Source organism: Falco naumanni, chromosome 10 (genome assembly GCF_017639655.2).
Source record: "Falco naumanni isolate bFalNau1 chromosome 10, bFalNau1.pat, whole genome shotgun sequence".
Classification (NCBI taxonomy): Eukaryota; Metazoa; Chordata; class Aves; order Falconiformes; family Falconidae; genus Falco; species Falco naumanni.
Window position 1 is genome coordinate 18,387,251 of NC_054063.1, and position 16,389 is coordinate 18,403,639.

The window sequence follows — 16,389 nt, forward strand, 5'->3', positions numbered from 1 at the left end:
GGCCTCTTAGTCTTATTCAGAGCTTGTCTACATCAGAAAGCTAATCAGACAGCACAGTCACCATTCAATTGAAATATATACATCGAATCATAGACTCAAAGAATCTTTTTAGGTTGGAAAATACCTTTAAGATCATTAAGTCCTACCATTAACCCAGGACTGCCAAGTCCACCATTAAACCAAGTCCCTAAGCACCACATATATTTATGCACATAAATAATACATGCTGTACAACCTCTTTGGACTGCATTCAAACCAGCTATTACAGCTGTACAACTTAGCATCTAGTTACCTGCCTCCCTATGCAACCCACAAACAGTACAAGTTACAACACCGAAGCAGTTAGAGCAAGTAGTGCACAGTGATCAGCAGCAATGGGGACATACCCCATGCTGTCTTGTCCTTTGCATACTTCTACTATCAATTCTAGAATATCCCTTAAAGACTCCCCCATATCCTAATGTGTCCTGACTTACTGCAGTTTGCTTTGTCCTGTCCCATCACCACTGATCCACTGAGCCAGAAACACCAAGCAGGAAACCTTATTGCTGCCTCTCAGTACTGGAAGCGGGCTTAGAAGAAAGATGGAGAGAGACTTTTTACCAGGTCTTGTAGCGATGAGGCAAAGGGGAATGGTTTTAAGCTGAAGAGGGTGGATTTGGATTAGATGTTAGGAAGAAATTCTTTCCTGTGAGGGTGGCGAGGCGCTGGCCCAGGCTGCCCAGAGCAGCTGTGGGTGCCCCATCCCTGGCAGTGCTCAGGGCCAGGCTGGACGGGGCTGGGAGCAGCCTGGGCTGGCGGAAGGTGATTGGAACTAGATGATCCTTAAGGTCCCTTCCAACCCAAACCATTCTGTGATTCCATGACTTTATGAGGAATTTCTTTTCAAACTTTTTCCATAAGCAAGAAGCTGGCGTGTCCAGTGGACTGATCAAGTTGATTCAAGAGCTACTTCTTCCCGATTTAATGGCTCAGTTCATCATGGCTCTAAATTCTGAGACTGAGAGCAGGAAAAATAGAGGTTCATGGTTGGGAACAAGAAAAAAATGTATCCTTAAACCACTTTCCCACCCACTCTTACTGAAATTAGCTTTGCCCAGCTCCCAGGTTTCTATGCCAGAAGATGCACAGACACTGATGGTCTGTGCTGACTCTTTGCAGCAGTTGTCTGGTGAAGAGCTTCCCTTTGAGAGCTGCTGCTTTCTATCCATGCAGATATGCTTCTAGCCAGTGCTCCCCAGAATCCTTCAGCGAACTGCAGGAACAGAAAGTGAAAAATCACTTAGGGGAGACAATATTCAACTTCATGGGAAGCAAACTGTAGTTTAGGTGTGAAGAGAAGTAAATGGGGGGAAAAAGGGTTAAAAACTGCATGGACATCACACGGAAAAGTCTGACTACAGGGAATGAGTTCAGAAGATTTCAGGAAGACAAAAAAATCCTTGAAATGTGGAAAATTTTTGAAAATCAAAGTGCTTTCAGAAAGACCTAAATAAACTCTAGGTTTAGATATTAGGAAGAATTTCTTCCCTGTGAGGGTGGTGAGGTGCTGGCCTCACAAGACAAATCAATATCTCTTCAAGGATATTGATTTGAAACTGCGTCCCTCCCTTACATGCTATTCCAGTGCAAAACTCTCGTTAATTGATACTTACTGTAAAATATCTACAAAGGCTGTCAGTAAAGTCTTGCTTTTATACTCAATGCCATGCTTATCACAAAGGCCTTTCACCAGTGGAGCTACTTTCCAGTAGTTGTGTCGAGGCATCGTGGGGAAAAGGCTGCGGGATTGAATGGGAGAGAGTTATTGTCAGACTTTGCTTGCACCGCTCCCTGTTCCCTCTGTCCAAAATATTTCCCTGCCGTCCCCCAGAAGGAGGACAAAGGGTCTCCTGGAATGGTTTAATGTGAGACTACATGGCCTTTCTCAGTTTTAAGTGCCCCATATTATTCCCACCCTTCTCCCCATAATCATACTCACTGGTGCTCAATCTGGAAGTTCAAGTGCCCAGTGAACCAGTCATTGAACAAAGATTGGTTCACATTGCAGGTTGCATGGAGCTAGGAGGAAAAAAGACCAAATAAACACATGATTTAGATTTAATTTTTATGCAAGTCTGAGAACTGAACCCCAGCAATCATTACCTACCCTTGTCTAGCATAAAAGGCAAGTTAGTGTCAGGGATTATAGCCATCACCGCCCTGAAGAATTACATGAAGCCTAGATTGAAATGGGTTGTTGGGATACAGGTTAATTCGGCTGGCTCTTCATTCAGGAATAACTTCTTCACTGGCATGCACACAACTCTAGCTGTGATTTTTTAAAGGGTTCTTTCATTTGAATGGAAAGAAAAGATGCCCAATAAAGAACAAAAAAATTCTTCTGGTCTCCTCCAACTAGTGCAAGTAAAGTCAAATGCAAAAGTATGAGAACAAAGATTTGTGTACATAGGCTTCATCTCACCTAATTCAGACACCTTTAATTTGAAATCTGAATCTGATCTCATCACTTTAGAGTCAATGGAGAAAAACATAAATTTTTATGGTCCCACATTCATCTGACCTGATTTAGATGTCTATTTTAGAGTAAGATGAATCGTGCTCTAGCAATGGCTCTGCCTCTCCAGTGAATGTAACAGGTGTTCGCATGTAGACATCCAGATCTGGTCAGATGAATACCATGCTGGGTTCTTTTCCCCTTAATATAAGGACAAATCCTTAGAACCCACTTTGTGGGATTATACTGCTGGAGGCAGTATAGGTGTGAGTAAAGATGTATTTACATATTCATTTTTATCAGACCTAAATTTTGTCAGATTTATCTTCTCTGCAGGAAACCTGTAACCTATAGGGTAAAAAATTAACAGTATCTAGTCCCACTTTGCTTCTTTTTAATTGGCCTGAGAAGGAGATGGACTATCACACCATCAGTACTTTTTCATAATAGGAAGGGAAAAGTGTTGTGGAAAATATGTCAAAACCTTTTAGTGAAAAAATAGGGTTGGTTTTTTTAAAGCTAGATGTCCCATTTTCCAGCTAGTTTTAAATGGTTTGGCTACTACAGAAATGCATGCCTTTTAACGATCGGCAAGGACAAATCTCATTAGCACAGCATTAAAGCTAAGAGAATAACAATGTCGTCTTTGCCCTGTAATTCAGAACAGCAGAGCAGAAGAAAGGAGATTCTCACCTGAGTAGATACCCAGTCTTTGTTCTTATCATAATCAATGTCCATTGGAATGTGATTCATCTGCGACACCCAAATAAACCAGGTGCTCTCCAGGTACCTGGGCAGATAAACACAGAAACACTTAATCGTATCTCTAATCCCACCCAAATGTACCAGCAAAATACTTTCCTGAGTCACATCTTTAGTAAAAGAGCGCTTTTACATAATTCAGAATTTTCTGTCCCATCTCTTTGCCTCCTCACTTTTGGAGTTCCTTTTGAGAACCACTATATCTGGAGTTACAGATGCCCCTGAGCAGCCACACACACGCACACCCCCCCGCAGTTATACTGTTACTTCTTGGTTGACTATTTCTTTCTGAGAAAATCATAGTGAGTATGATTATTTTTCATTTATTTCCATTGAAGCTCAATATCGTTTACAAATATTAGTGACAGGAGCTGTGGGTATGCTGTGTGTTACCTGGACAGCCAGTAGTACACCATGAAGTTGTTAAATCCCATTAAAGGAATATACATGAGACAGACTCGGATGTTGAAAGACACAACCAATAACAGGTCCTGTAAAAAAAACAAACCAAAACAAAAAAAAAGATGAAAGTAAACCTTTGTTGTTTAACTCCCTCCACTCCCTCCCCTTTACTTGAACCACAGCAATAAAAAATCATCTTATTTTTTGGCCATGCAAGCAGTGCTTACCAGCCACTTCTTCCTCTTGATGGCGAAGTAGAATATGGACAGCTGGAAGAAGGGAACAAGTGCAAGTGGGGCCAGGACTGAAGGAAAGAAGGAAAACAGACACATTTATAATTTCACTGCATCAGAAATCTTCCAGAATATTCTTCTATAAGAAGATTCTTCTTTTCAGCAGAAGACAAACTGCTGTCTCCTGTTTACACTAACTTCCATGTGTACACATGATCTCTTCCTCTTTTCATCTCACCAATTCCTTGTCTCTTCCATGTTCCTTTCTTCCTCACACTTGATGCACTCTCTAGTACCTACCATCACATCATCCTAACAGAGACATGAGGGGCAATTCCTCCTCAAGTGAACTTTCTTCAATGTGAAGGAAGTTTTCTGAAGCTGTCACTTCAATGGGAGTACCTTTAAACCCTTTAATTTGGGGAGGAGATGCAGCCATGATTTTTGGGTGAAGTTCCTATGGCACTGCAAGGAAGCGGGGATACTCACAGATGAAATACTTATGCTGGTAATTGTAAGGCATGAACTTCTTCTTCTTTTTTCCAAGCTGAAAAATGAAAAGACATTGTAATGGGCTGGTTGGAGACCTGAGACCCTTCATTAGGTATTTCTTATTCCTGACTAATGAACACATCGAGAGCTACCTCTTAATCTCTCTAATTCAACCCCTTTTCTTGAAAATCAGATTTTGTTTGAGCCTCTCTATCCAGATGTCGGCGTTATGCCAATGTCAGAGCAGGGCCTTTTTTAGGAGAGTTCCAAACCTCATGGCAGGATACACAAATGCTCACAAGTCATTTGAGTTTTGTAGAAGTTTCTAGTGATGGTAATGAAAGTCTGATGGAACCAATTCCATGTATTCACCGTAGGGTGCTGAGGCTAGTGGTGCCCAGGGAGGAACGGGTTAACATCAAAACTGATATGGGAAGCTCAGTGGGGATGGATGCCGGATGCACTTGCTGTGAAAGCTACAGCTGAATTTCCATATCAGGTAAGGTAGGATGCAGATATTCCAAAATTTTGAGTAACAGAGGAGATGGTGGTCAGAAATGACATAAGCATTTGGATGCTGTCCTATAATGACCGTAACATCATTTCTGCAACATCAAGGTAGTAAAAGCTCTATACAGACATCTGCCTTGCTGTTTTGTCATATACTTTGCCTTCAAGTACATGAAACAGAAAAGAGATGAACTTTTTACCAAAAAGCACAAATAAGTTAATTTCTTCACAGTGTATTTTTTCAGTATTTACATAAAAGGATTCTTAACATCATCTGCAAATTTTGTGCTTATGATTCTTCAAAGGACAAAATAATAAGGAGGTAAAGCAAACTGTTTCCACAGCTCCTCCACCACTGAGAAAAAAACTTGAACACCTCAAAGATGTCTTCACTAGATCAAAACCAAACCAAAACAAATTAACTGGACTAAAGAAAACAAATGAAATTGACTAAACAAAACAAATGAACTAGACTAAAGGAAACCAGTGAAACCCATTTTGCCCACCCACAGTGTGCCTGACCCTTTTCTATCAAAAAGCAGGAAGACATGAGAGCTAATTCCCTACATTTTCACTTCCAGCCCACCCAGCACAGCCCACCCAGCCCACTCTGGATGCTCATGCTAATATATAGCCATGAGAGATCTTTTAGAAGATCCCTGACAAAATCCTTCCCAGTTGCAGCTGACAGGTTTTTATGAGTAAGTATTTTGTACGAACTCCCTTTACAGGAGCCTTTCTGAGGCAGCAGAGCTGGGATTTGTGTCCCTTAGACGGGAGAAATTGGAGGGCGAGAGGAGGAAGAAAGCAAGATTTTCTTAGTAGCGCTGAAACCATAGGTTTGCTCAGACATCCATGGAACCAGTGCAAACACACTCATTTTTTAAAAAAATAATCTGTTTTATTTGCCTAATATCTGCTATGGCAGATACTCTTCAAAGAGCATTTTTGTGTTTCCATGGGAGTATGAATATTACAGCTCCACATGCCTTGGAGAGCCATAACTTCATTGCTTATTACCAGCTAAAGGAGAGAGTTTTGTTTTAAGAGGCTGTTTATCTAGCAAAGAGGCCATTTCATCACCCCACGAGCAAACAGAAGTGCCAGGAACGAAAAGGCAAAGGAGACCTTGCCGACCCTGATGATGTCCGAAATCGTAGGGGTGGAGGGAGGGTCTGTTCATGGGTTTTATTTTTACAAAAGCCATAAAACTGGTGATTAAGAAATATTTTGCTACGCTTGTGTTTTGTGCATAGCAGCTATACTGGTCCCGAAGGATTTAGGTGCCAAACAGCTCCCACAGCCAAAAGGAGCCAGAGGGAACATCTGACTCACTATCTACAGCATCACTAACAACATCTAGCGCTGATGCCAAGCGGACTGACTCATTCTTGGACTGCCTTCAAGGTGCTTGTCCTGCTTTTCTACCAACACAGAGAACTTAAGCCCTATGCTTCTCAGGGAGCTGGTGCCTGAGCGTCATAACAGCCGTTCGGTACAGGAGGCTCTCAGATCTTGGAACATTTTGGGAATTATCATGAGTTTATGCAGAAAGGCACAAACAGAATTGTTATTATTATACCTCACGCTGTAGCTTTCTGTCCTTAAAATGTTTGCTTCTCCAGCCCTCCCCATGCTCACCTCCATGGAGAGCGTTTTCCCCAGGCTGAACAGGAGAGGATGCATGTTGAGGTCCGGGTCTTTGCGGAAGCAGTTAGGTTTGGCATGGTGCTGGTTGTGCAGGTGATTCCACCAGCTGGCTGGCAACCCCTGCAGGAAAAGTTGAAGATCTGGGATTCAGACTTGAACAATATCAACAACACCATCCCTATTTATCCACCTCTCACTGATGGCTGCGCTACACTCCCCTCACAGGCGATACTCCCTGAACGTACAGACACTCCCATTCATTGCTTAGTCCTGATTAGCCCCAGAGAATATTCCCACCATGAAGCAATTACCTTCAGAACATTTATCACAACAATCTGCAGCAGTCGATTCCATTTAGGCTTCCTGAAGACAGAGCAGTGCCCCAGATCGTGTTGGAACCAGCCCATCTGGATCTGGAAGACAAAAGGATCACTGAGCAAACAGAATCACGGTGGCATTGCATTAATTTGCCTCAGGAATCGCTGTAACTTCCTAGCATGAGTGCATCTTCCTTCTGCTTTGGGCAAGAAACACTACCAGCTGTCTTATGTGCTCAGCACTGAGAACTTGCAGGCTACTGTCCATCAGCGCTGCTCAATACCAGATATTGATTTTATTGTAACAGCTTAAGGGAACATAGCAAAGCATCATTGCAATTAACTTGAATGTTACACTATGGAAGTCTTTTGTTCTCATTGCAAATAGATAATTTTCAAGTAACCAGTTAGAAAGTGTAATAATTTCCAAATCCATAGCTTTGTTGCATTTCTACTCCCATGGAAATACAAGAATGTTCTTTGAGGAGTATCTGCCATAGCAGGTACTGGCAAATAAATTAGATTATTAAAAAAAAAAAAAAAAAAAAAGAGTGAGTTTGCGCTGGTTCCATGGATATCTGAGCAAACCTAAGGTTTCAGTGCTACTTAGAAAATCTTGCTTCCCTCCCCTCGCCCTCCAATTTCTCCTATATAAGGGCTACAACGTCCTATTCCCTCCTTCCCTGCCCTGGCCCTGACATGTCTCATGCCCTTCTATGGTTCCATTTAGTAATCCAGCAGAAAATTTTTCAGGGTTAGTGGGTGAAATTGGCTCATAAAGGACTCAACAAATACCAGAGCCCTCAGACAGTAAACAGAAGGAACATAGAGCTGAAAGTGGAGCTAAGAACAAAATATTCCCTCTTTTGCTGGGGTGATTAGGTCAGCTCATCCCCTCCTGGGAAACTGCCAGCCCCACAACATACCACCAGCCCTGGTGAGCAGCTTGTCAGAAAAACGAGATTTGCTGGAGGCAACAAAAATTGTGATGGAGAATGTGCTTGTTGTCTTTGGTCCCATAACAGTATCTAAGAAGGGGCAGCAAAGCTGTGACTGCGATACGAGCATTTCATTAAAGGAACCAAACATCCCTGCAGTGCTGAATGGCTGTCAGCAGCTTACCTGAGCCACGGTGAAGAATGCAATGCCGACCAGGAAAGGTGCTAAGGATATCCCAAAGTACCATACCACGAGCCAGGATGCAGCATCCAGTACCAGGAGGTGAAGGAAAATCAGGAAGAAGAAGGTGTAATTTGGCTTCAGGAGTCCCATCTTCTCAATAGCGCAGCGGAGCTCACGAAAATCCTCTAAAAGTGATTTCTGTGGGTATTAAGTGAATATTAGCACAGTGTTTACTTTGAAAAGGTAACAGAGCAGACCCAGGCACCCCAAGGTATCCATGGAAGCTGGAGGAGATGTCCTGTCGGAGGGGTCTGTGTGCGAAAACGGGCATGAGATCAACAGATCTTGGTTTTCGACACTGGGAAACCAGCTGCCGGCAGGCTCTGCTGCTGAGGCATGGCAGTGGGAAGAACTGAACAGAGTGTGGGGTTCTGGGGCTCGTTCCTCACACCCAGGTGTGGATTCAGTGATTCTGGGACAGCGCATGTTTCCATGCATGACTGCTGCCAGCTGCCTCCCTGCCACCCAGACCGTGGCACGGTGTTGCGCATGCTGCCCCAGAAAGGATTTCTGCTGGCTCTCTTGTTTCCTCCTCCTCCCATAGTCCTCCAAAGCCATTCCCACAGCTAGATTCTAGGACACTTACCTTTTTATTGGACTCAAAGCTGGGTTGGTCTGGTGCCAGCTCCCCGATCAGCAGAGATTTCAAGTATTTTTTCACCAGAGACTTATCATTGTGAAATGCGACAAAGGCATCCTGAGAAACACACAGAGGAAGGGGGTAAGAAAGGGTACGTGACTAAACACCAGATGCTGAGCCTCTCCTTTTCCCAGGTCTTTGACAGAATACAGAATCCAGTTTCCTTTGTCCAGTGTTGTCCCTTTGGTTGCTCCTGTAGTTCTTTGCCATCAGCTGGAGCTTGGCCCAAGGAAGCTGGAGAAGTTTCAAGAAACTAAATTTCACAAAAGTAATTGGGTGAGGCTGGTAATAAACATGAAAGTGTTTGATGAAAAACCCTTTGCAGAGGGAAACATGCTCTTTCATCTGCTTGTTTCAGCACAGTCCTTCCCTAGAAGGCTCCAGCCAGCAGCCCTGCCCTATGGATGGGACTCAGGAGCAGGAAAATACATCAATGAATGAGGTGTGTCTTTGCCATGCTTAGGATGATGTTTTTAAAGCCTTGCTTTATTACACTAGGGCCATAGGAAATACACGCCGGAGCTCCATACGCAGCAGGACTCACGGGGTATCTCTTAGAGATCCCTGTAGCTTTTCAGGCTGATTGATGTTTTGGGGAACAGGGTAATTCTAGTGACCCAAACGAGTCTGTCCAAGGACCATTTGAAATACCAGTTTCAAAATCAAATAGAAACTATGGAATAAAGGATGAAATTCCACATCAACCAAAACTCTTCTTCAGCTCATGTCCTCAGTGAGTTTTCCAGAAGAACGGTAAAGAAGCTGACCATGCTCTGTCTTCCAGAAAGAGCAGATATAACAGAACCCTCAGTGTTTGAGCAGCCAGGTACTTGCTGATTTTGGCTCTGAAAAAAATGTGGGTGATCATGACACAAAAAAAATTCTGCACATCTGGTCAGGATCCAGCCCCTGGAAGAGGGCAGGGGACTTCCCTTGTGCCTGTGGGTCCAACATCCCTCTGGAGTCTCTTGTTCAGAGTCGGTCTGGCTCTGAGTACTTTAGAAGTTGGCACAAGGTGACTTTGGACAGAGCTTTCTGGAGATAGCTAGTGGCCCTTTGTCACAGTGACAAATGAGTGACTCTGTCCAGACCCAGAGGACCAGGGAAATATTTCCTTCATGATTCTGTACCCCTTGTCCTACAGTTTTTTATACATTTATACGTAGCTTGCTCTTGCCAGGAATTCAAAAGCTGAGTCAGGCTGTAAGTATCTATACTGCAGCTTAGGAACAGGAGCCAGAATCCTTTTAAGCAGAATTTCCTATGTACAATATCAGTATCAGATTCTTATCACAGAAACGCAAGCCTTTCCGCCCTGCAACCTCTCCTTTCTCCTCCCTACTCTTAGGACCTGATTATCATCTTACAAGAGATTAATTTTAAGGGCTATCATCTGCAACACACCTAACTTCCAACGTCTGGCATCAGCGTAATGTTCTGCAATGTGTATTGTCTATATTTTAAAAGTAATCCACGCAGAGGAAGAAAATTTTCAATATATATATATATGTATAATTATGAGCTCTAGAGGAAGATAATTCTCACCATATATATACAGTTAAGGGATCTAGAGTAGTCAAGAATACTTGGAAAAAAATCCTGGATCCTGGCTTTAGGCAAAGTCATGCACCACATGATCTTATGGGACACTTTCCAGTCCTGGTTTTCTGTAAGGGTGTGTTTCTCAGAATATATGAACACAGCAGCATTTTAAAAGCAAAAAGAATGATAAAGATTGGCAGAAAAAAAATCAAGAGCAAGATAGCAGAATGCTGTTATGATGCAACATAAATGCACATTGTACCCACAGCCTTGACTACTGCACATAGTCCTAGTCCTCCTGCCTTCAGAGGGATGTAGTGAACTATAGGTAGCAAGAAAAGATGCAGAGAGCTCTGGAGCAGCTTTCATACTGGAAGGCTGCCTTGGAAAAGAGGTAACAAGCTTTCAAAACCATAAGTAGCATTGAGAAAATGATGGAAACTGTATTCACTGTTTTCATAACACATTAATGAAATTACCAGGAAGTAGCTTTAAAATGTACATAAGTAACAATGAGGAAAAGCAGATTGTAATATTATGGTAATAATAAATACAACTAAGATCAAAGGCCGTGCTTTAAACTCATTCATACCAACAAATTTGCTGTGGTTAAAACCCCTGGGTGTCTATAAAGCACCATAATCTAAATGCAAATCCTTGCGCTGGTGGCTGCAGAAGCTGGGAGAAGATAGCTTGGGGACAAACCATTCCATGCATTTGGTATTCCTCAACTCCTTTTGTAAAAGGTCGCTAATAGGAAGAGCAGGAGGTGGCACCAGGCTCGGGGACCCCTGGGCTGCACGGTAAGGCTGGTCTGATGCTCTTAAGAGTGGCAGCCTCGCTGTTTGTCTCTATCACTGCAGTAAGCTCATTGCAGCATGGCACAAAGTAGCCTCTGAAACAGCTGTGCTGCGTTCAAATCAGCACCTTCATCTTCAATTAAAAGCACGGTTTTCGTTAAAAAAGCCAAACAAAACAGGCAGACTTTCAGCATGCTTAAATCCCCCTTAGATTTTAGATCAGTGCATTATATAGTGATTTATAATCACTTTAGTGGATTAGCACACACAGAAGGTTTCCTGGGACAGAATTACTGGGACAGTAACAGGTTGGTGGGAGAGCTGGTGGCGGCTGGTGGGCAGGATGTGTCCCCTCTCCATCTGGCTCCCCGTGCAGTGCACTGGCAGCCTCACACCGTGTTATACAGGTGCCACTCTCTCTTTAAAACAGGGCTGCATCCACCACTGAGCTGAAGAATGAAACCAACAAGACTTGGAAACCATCTTCTCCTTCTTTTGAGAACACTCGGTATTTTCCTGTCTCAGTTTCAAGTAGGGTGAAAGGAATGTGAAAAATAACTCATCTGAAAATAACTTTTGTGAGTTAGGAAGTGCTATCCCATTTTACCAACCAAAACCTGAGGAATGAGACAGGCTAAGCAACTTTCTTGAAGTCAAGAAGTCTTGTTGTGACAAGAATTAAATCTGGGTCACCCACGTCACAAGCCTATGCCCTAATCCTGGTCACGTTTCTAATGTGCACATTTCTGACTGTTCAGCAATTCAGTGTCTACATTCAGCAAACAGTGGGATTTGCTTAGGATTTATTATTTCTGCCAACAAGCAACAAAGTGTTTTAGAGAAATCCTCTAAATCAAAGAATTTTGCAGGAATTTCTGGTAAACCTACTTTCAAATAGTGAATATCTGTAGAAATTTTTCTCATCCTCTGCAGCCAAATGTCATTCTGCTGCTTTCTCAGTCATTTTTCCTGTATTTTATTTCTTCCTCCCCCTTATCTGAAATAGACTTTTTGCTCAGGCCTCACTTCTCCTCCATTTACCTGCACAAAACAGCGTCTCTTCCTTGAGTATCCACTTTCCTGCCTCACTGCCCCCAGGATTGCTTTAGGTTTGATATTACCTCCTACTTGTCTATCTACCAACGCTTCTATCTTTGGTTATCATTTGCTTATCACTGCTCACATCCATCTGACACTGAAAGAGCAGCCTTTAAAGTAAAGACACGCACTGCGCAACATGCTCCTGACCCTCTTCCCTTTCTCACTGCTGCAACAGAGACGCTTTTCAGGCAGCAGGAGGACAGCTTGCCCGATCACGCCTTGTAGCAAGAGAACCTGCATGGGTATCGCTTTGTTTACAGCAAGGTGTAATGAACCTACACAGAGCTTTACAATCTGCATAGCAGACAACTCTGACCTCACAGGTAACCAGAAGGGCATTTTTATGGATGGCACAGATGTGTCCACCGCGTTCCCTGACCAAGCACAGCACCAGCCTCTACCACGAGCACTCCACTGGAGTCCCACCACGCTGTCCTGCCCTGACAACAGAACCACCTTCTTCCACCGTCCTCCTAGATCTTACCGTAGCATCTTGCCCGGCATAGTGGCTAATAACTCGGCTACCTCCAGGATGTTGTTTGGAAAACCTGCTGACATCATAAACCTTCCTGTCGATCACCAGCCATTGCTCCTGCCCTTGACCACGGCCATTGTGGATTCTGATCTCCTCCCAGGTGAAGAGCTGTGGAAAGGCTGAAACAGGTCGCGTCTCCTTTTCAGTGGAGCCAGTCTGTGGAGCCATCTGTACCGGCTGGAGTGCAGTCGGCAGGGAGGTTCGCTAGTCTAAGCTTTGCAGCGCCGTGTGCAGGCAGCGAACCCTCCCAGCCTGCCCGTTATACAGCCCTGCTGCAGCCACTCCCTGCGCTGCCGGGGCTGGCCGGCTCCCCCTGCCCAAACACACCCTGCCGTAGCTCCCTCCTTTTCCACGTTCACACCAGACACTTCGACACACCCTTGAATAAAAGCCCTGTTCCTTCTTGCCCTTTCCAATTGCCTTTGGAAGGTCTGACTACTCAGGAGAGCTGTAGACTACTTCACTGAACACAAATATGCATAAATAGAAAAAAAATTAGGGGGAGTATCTGTAATTCAGTTAAATGAGATGGCAAAATGACAGAAAGGACTATTAAGTGAGCACCTTCACAGAGCATTAGCAACTGGATGAGGTAAGCTGTTAACTTGCTTCCAGGCTGCGGAGTCAATGTGGGGATTAGCCAGGAGAGATCTGGGGAAGGCTGTGGGCAGCGCCTCAGTAGGGAATATTCTTACATGTACAAGAAGAGCCCTTCTTAGCAAAATGAAGCACTGTCGGTGTCCCATAATCCTGTAATCAGTCATTAGTGTCAGGAAATCCTGCGTTTACCATACAGTGGAGTTTCATAATGTCATACAGAGCTAAATGTAAAGCTGTAAAGGAGCCTGTGCGGAGAGCCAGAAGCTGCTATTAAAGTAGTTTACTACCATCTCTTACTTAATTGTAATTCCTGCCTCCGAGGCACAGAGCCACCTCGTAGGCTCACAGAGTGGAAGGAGCAGAATGCTCCAGGGTCTGCAATCTCTCCACAAGGTAGCTCCTAGTGCCCTTAAAGGGAGCTCTTCAAACTTCAGGTTGTTCTAGGTCTTTGAAATAGTCTGCATTGACCCTGGCACGCTAAATTCATGTGTTTTTCTTAACTAAAAGCATTGTTGATCAAAATACCACCAGATCAGAGTAAAGAAAGATCGCATTAAGAAAACATTGTTTATCTCCACTTAATTTAGCTTGCACATCGACAATACTTTGCATACAGTTATTTTCACTTTCCTGTGTCTTCCAGTCATTCCGTCATCTTACTGTTCAAGTAATTCACTCATAACTCAACAACAGACATTAAAATATTTTGGGGTTGGGAATAATAATAACAACAACAACTACTACAACTGTTAACACCAGGTTTAGCTGTAGATTAGGAGTTTCTAATTAATTTCTGTTTCATGGCACTGTTTACAAAATGAACCTTGCTTAAATATTGGTCTTGCAGAGCCAAAGTTTAAATATCTCTGACGTTCAGAGAGGATCTGCTACGCAGTAAAGAGGTAAGAGTTCTCAGCTGCAATAAATAGCAAAGAGAAGGCAATGCTATGTTTCCTATGAAGTCACGTCAATTTTGCAGGTGACCCAGAAAAAACTAACCCCACATATACAAAATATTGCCCGACTTGAGGTTTAGGATTCTCTTAGTCTTGTTGATTTTTTCTTAAATACAAAATTACTAGCCCTGGGTGCTTTTGAGGAAGGTACAAGCAGCAGGCAGGTGTAGTATAGGCTGTCCTCATTAGGTTTCTATCCTATCCCTTTGTAATGCAATACTGGGTTAAATACCAAATCACGAGTTTTATACCTTACCCCAAACTTTATGTTTATAAATTTATTGTATTTACAACCACAAATATTATCTGCAGTGATGCCCGGTCCCTGCCTGAAAACTAACAAGTTCTAGGTCTCAGCTACCAGTTCACGTACTGCGGCTAAAAGAGAAGTGGTGGCTGTGATGAGCTCCCCGTTCGGAGAGAGCCTGAACAACTCAGCTGAGGCTGCAAAGTCAGGAAGGACAGAAAGATAAGAAAGCCACACCACGTTCTTGACCAAGGTACCTCAGCAGGGTGAGGTGAACTTATGACTGCGTTCCCTGCCTCCCAAGCAGATGGCAATGCAGGAAGCCTCTGCAGGAGCTGATCAAAGCAGAGATTAGCTGAGAAGCCTCTGCATCAGGATAAAGGTACCATTTAATTTATATAGAAGAGTTTTATTTTGAAGAGTTTGTCCTTAAGGGACTCTGAAATGGAGTTTACAGGGTATTTATGCTGTAAGTGATGATGAAGCTTCTCAGCTTACAATTATTTTTCTTAGCACGCTCTGTGCCAGCCTCAGACCACAAAGTGGCAAATGCAGAGTCTTGGGTTTTGTCTTCCTCGTGTTTCCCAATGAATTAACAGTAGTCCAAAACCAGTTGGATGGAGACAGCTGAAATCCCACATAGCAGCGACACCTGCCTTGCCCTGCATGGAGTGGGCAGTCTTTCTGGCTGACACAGAACAGCAAATTATGCAATTCTAATTCGTTTAAATCATGTAGCATCTTGCAAATTAATCAGTCCAGCCCAAAACAACACTTTAAAAGTTCCTGATATGTGGCAATAGTTGAACCACCCTAGGTGAAAGAGAAATGTGTTAGTGTTCATTAGAAGGCAGTGATAAAAGAATGGGAGGAATAATTTCTACTGTGCTGTCATGCTGCATTTTGTAACTCTTTATCTTGCTCTAAATAAAAGTTCACAAGTGTCCACACTTACCATGTGCTTATGTTCTAGCATGGAATATGTCTAGAGCCTTACATAAATTGTGTTCAGTACTTGGAACAGCGGTAATAAAATATGTAATAGTTGTTGCAAATTTCTGCATATGTGAGTTTTTTATAGACAAGCAAAAAAATTCAAGTTACTCCATAGCTGGCTGAAAGTACAAAAAACCTTCCCATTGCTCTATATTCAGACTTGTAAATATAGCAGCTACCTGAAAAGGAGTAGATAAAATCGTGGGTTTAGGTTCTGGCCTACAAGTTGCTGGAGGATACAGAGCCAGGAGTATATTGGGGTGAACGAACATGGGATGTCTCTGCCTATACACACAGAGGCAGCAACCGTGACTTTCGCTGTAAACACACACTGTGGGTGCCAGCACCCACCAAACTGCTGCTGTTACTTCACCAGATTCAGTTTGGGAACCCTGAGATAATTGCCCTCCATATTAACAGTGTGCACAGTATCTCATGTCTGAATTTACTTCGCATCAGATCCCACCCAGAGTGTCCTGTAATGTCCACCGATGTTACACTACACTGAAAAGCCTCAAATGAGTCCTTCCCCAATCTGAAAGCAGACGCTGTCTCTGTCTGCATTATCCAGGTCACCAAACAAATTTCAGAGTTGCATGGAAAAAGTCCAGATAGACAGTGAAAGCCACAGTCAGAGAAACTATTGAGAAATCAGTTAAATTTACACCATACTCAGTGTTCTGCAACAGCTACCCACGCACCTGCCAAAACCAGCGTCGTATGCATCTGGGAGCTAGTACACATGCCCAGAGCTATTCTGCATGGCTGCTTTTGTGACTAAGAGTCTCCTTGCACAGCCACTTCATGCAGTTTTCCAGATTTCCAGAAAGCCAGTACGTGACTGTTGATCTAGCACTTATTGCAGCAACATTTTTATCCCTGTCGCAGTTTAACCCCAGCTGGTAACTCAGCCCCTGGCAGCCGCTC

The 16,389-nt window shown here is 43.3% G+C and overlaps 1 protein-coding gene and 1 long non-coding RNA gene across 3 annotated transcripts in view; one reads left to right on the plus strand and one right to left on the minus strand.

Annotated features, from left to right (window-relative positions):
* The window catches only part of LOC121094626, a 42,018-nt gene extending 35,479 nt beyond the window's left edge, over nt 1-6,539 (plus strand). For both annotated transcript variants that reach the window (XR_005829902.1, XR_005829903.1), the window contains 2 exons: nt 4,764-4,885; nt 5,478-6,539. This is a non-coding gene — a long non-coding RNA (uncharacterized LOC121094626). The remainder of the gene's footprint in view (nt 1-4,763; nt 4,886-5,477) is intronic.
* On the minus strand, nt 853-15,487 carry LOC121094625 (acyl-CoA (8-3)-desaturase-like). The gene is made up of 11 exons (XM_040608531.1): nt 12,613-15,487; nt 8,632-8,742; nt 7,986-8,183; nt 6,858-6,959; nt 6,538-6,666; nt 4,384-4,441; nt 3,889-3,965; nt 3,653-3,750; nt 3,191-3,287; nt 1,982-2,061; nt 853-1,781 (listed from the first exon to the last, which is right to left on the minus strand). The coding sequence occupies exons 1-11, from the start codon at nt 12,829-12,831 to the stop codon at nt 1,652-1,654; spliced, it is 1,299 nt and encodes a 432-aa protein (XP_040464465.1). The 5' UTR covers nt 12,832-15,487; the 3' UTR covers nt 853-1,651.
* Between the last annotated feature and the right edge of the window lie 902 nt (nt 15,488-16,389).

Excerpts from the sequence above, each read along its gene's own strand:
- LOC121094625 (XM_040608531.1), bottom strand. The coding sequence starts at position 12,831 with ATGGCTCCACAGACTGGCTCCACTGAAAAGGAGACGCGACCTGTTTCA. Across the intron at positions 3,751-3,888 it reads TCAAGAGGAAGAAGTGGCTG|GACCTGTTATTGGTTGTGTC; the intron begins GTAAGCACTGCT and ends TTTTTTTTACAG. Across the intron at positions 2,062-3,190 it reads AAGACTGGGTATCTACTCAG|CTCCATGCAACCTGCAATGT; the intron begins GTGAGAATCTCC and ends TTTTCCTCCTAG.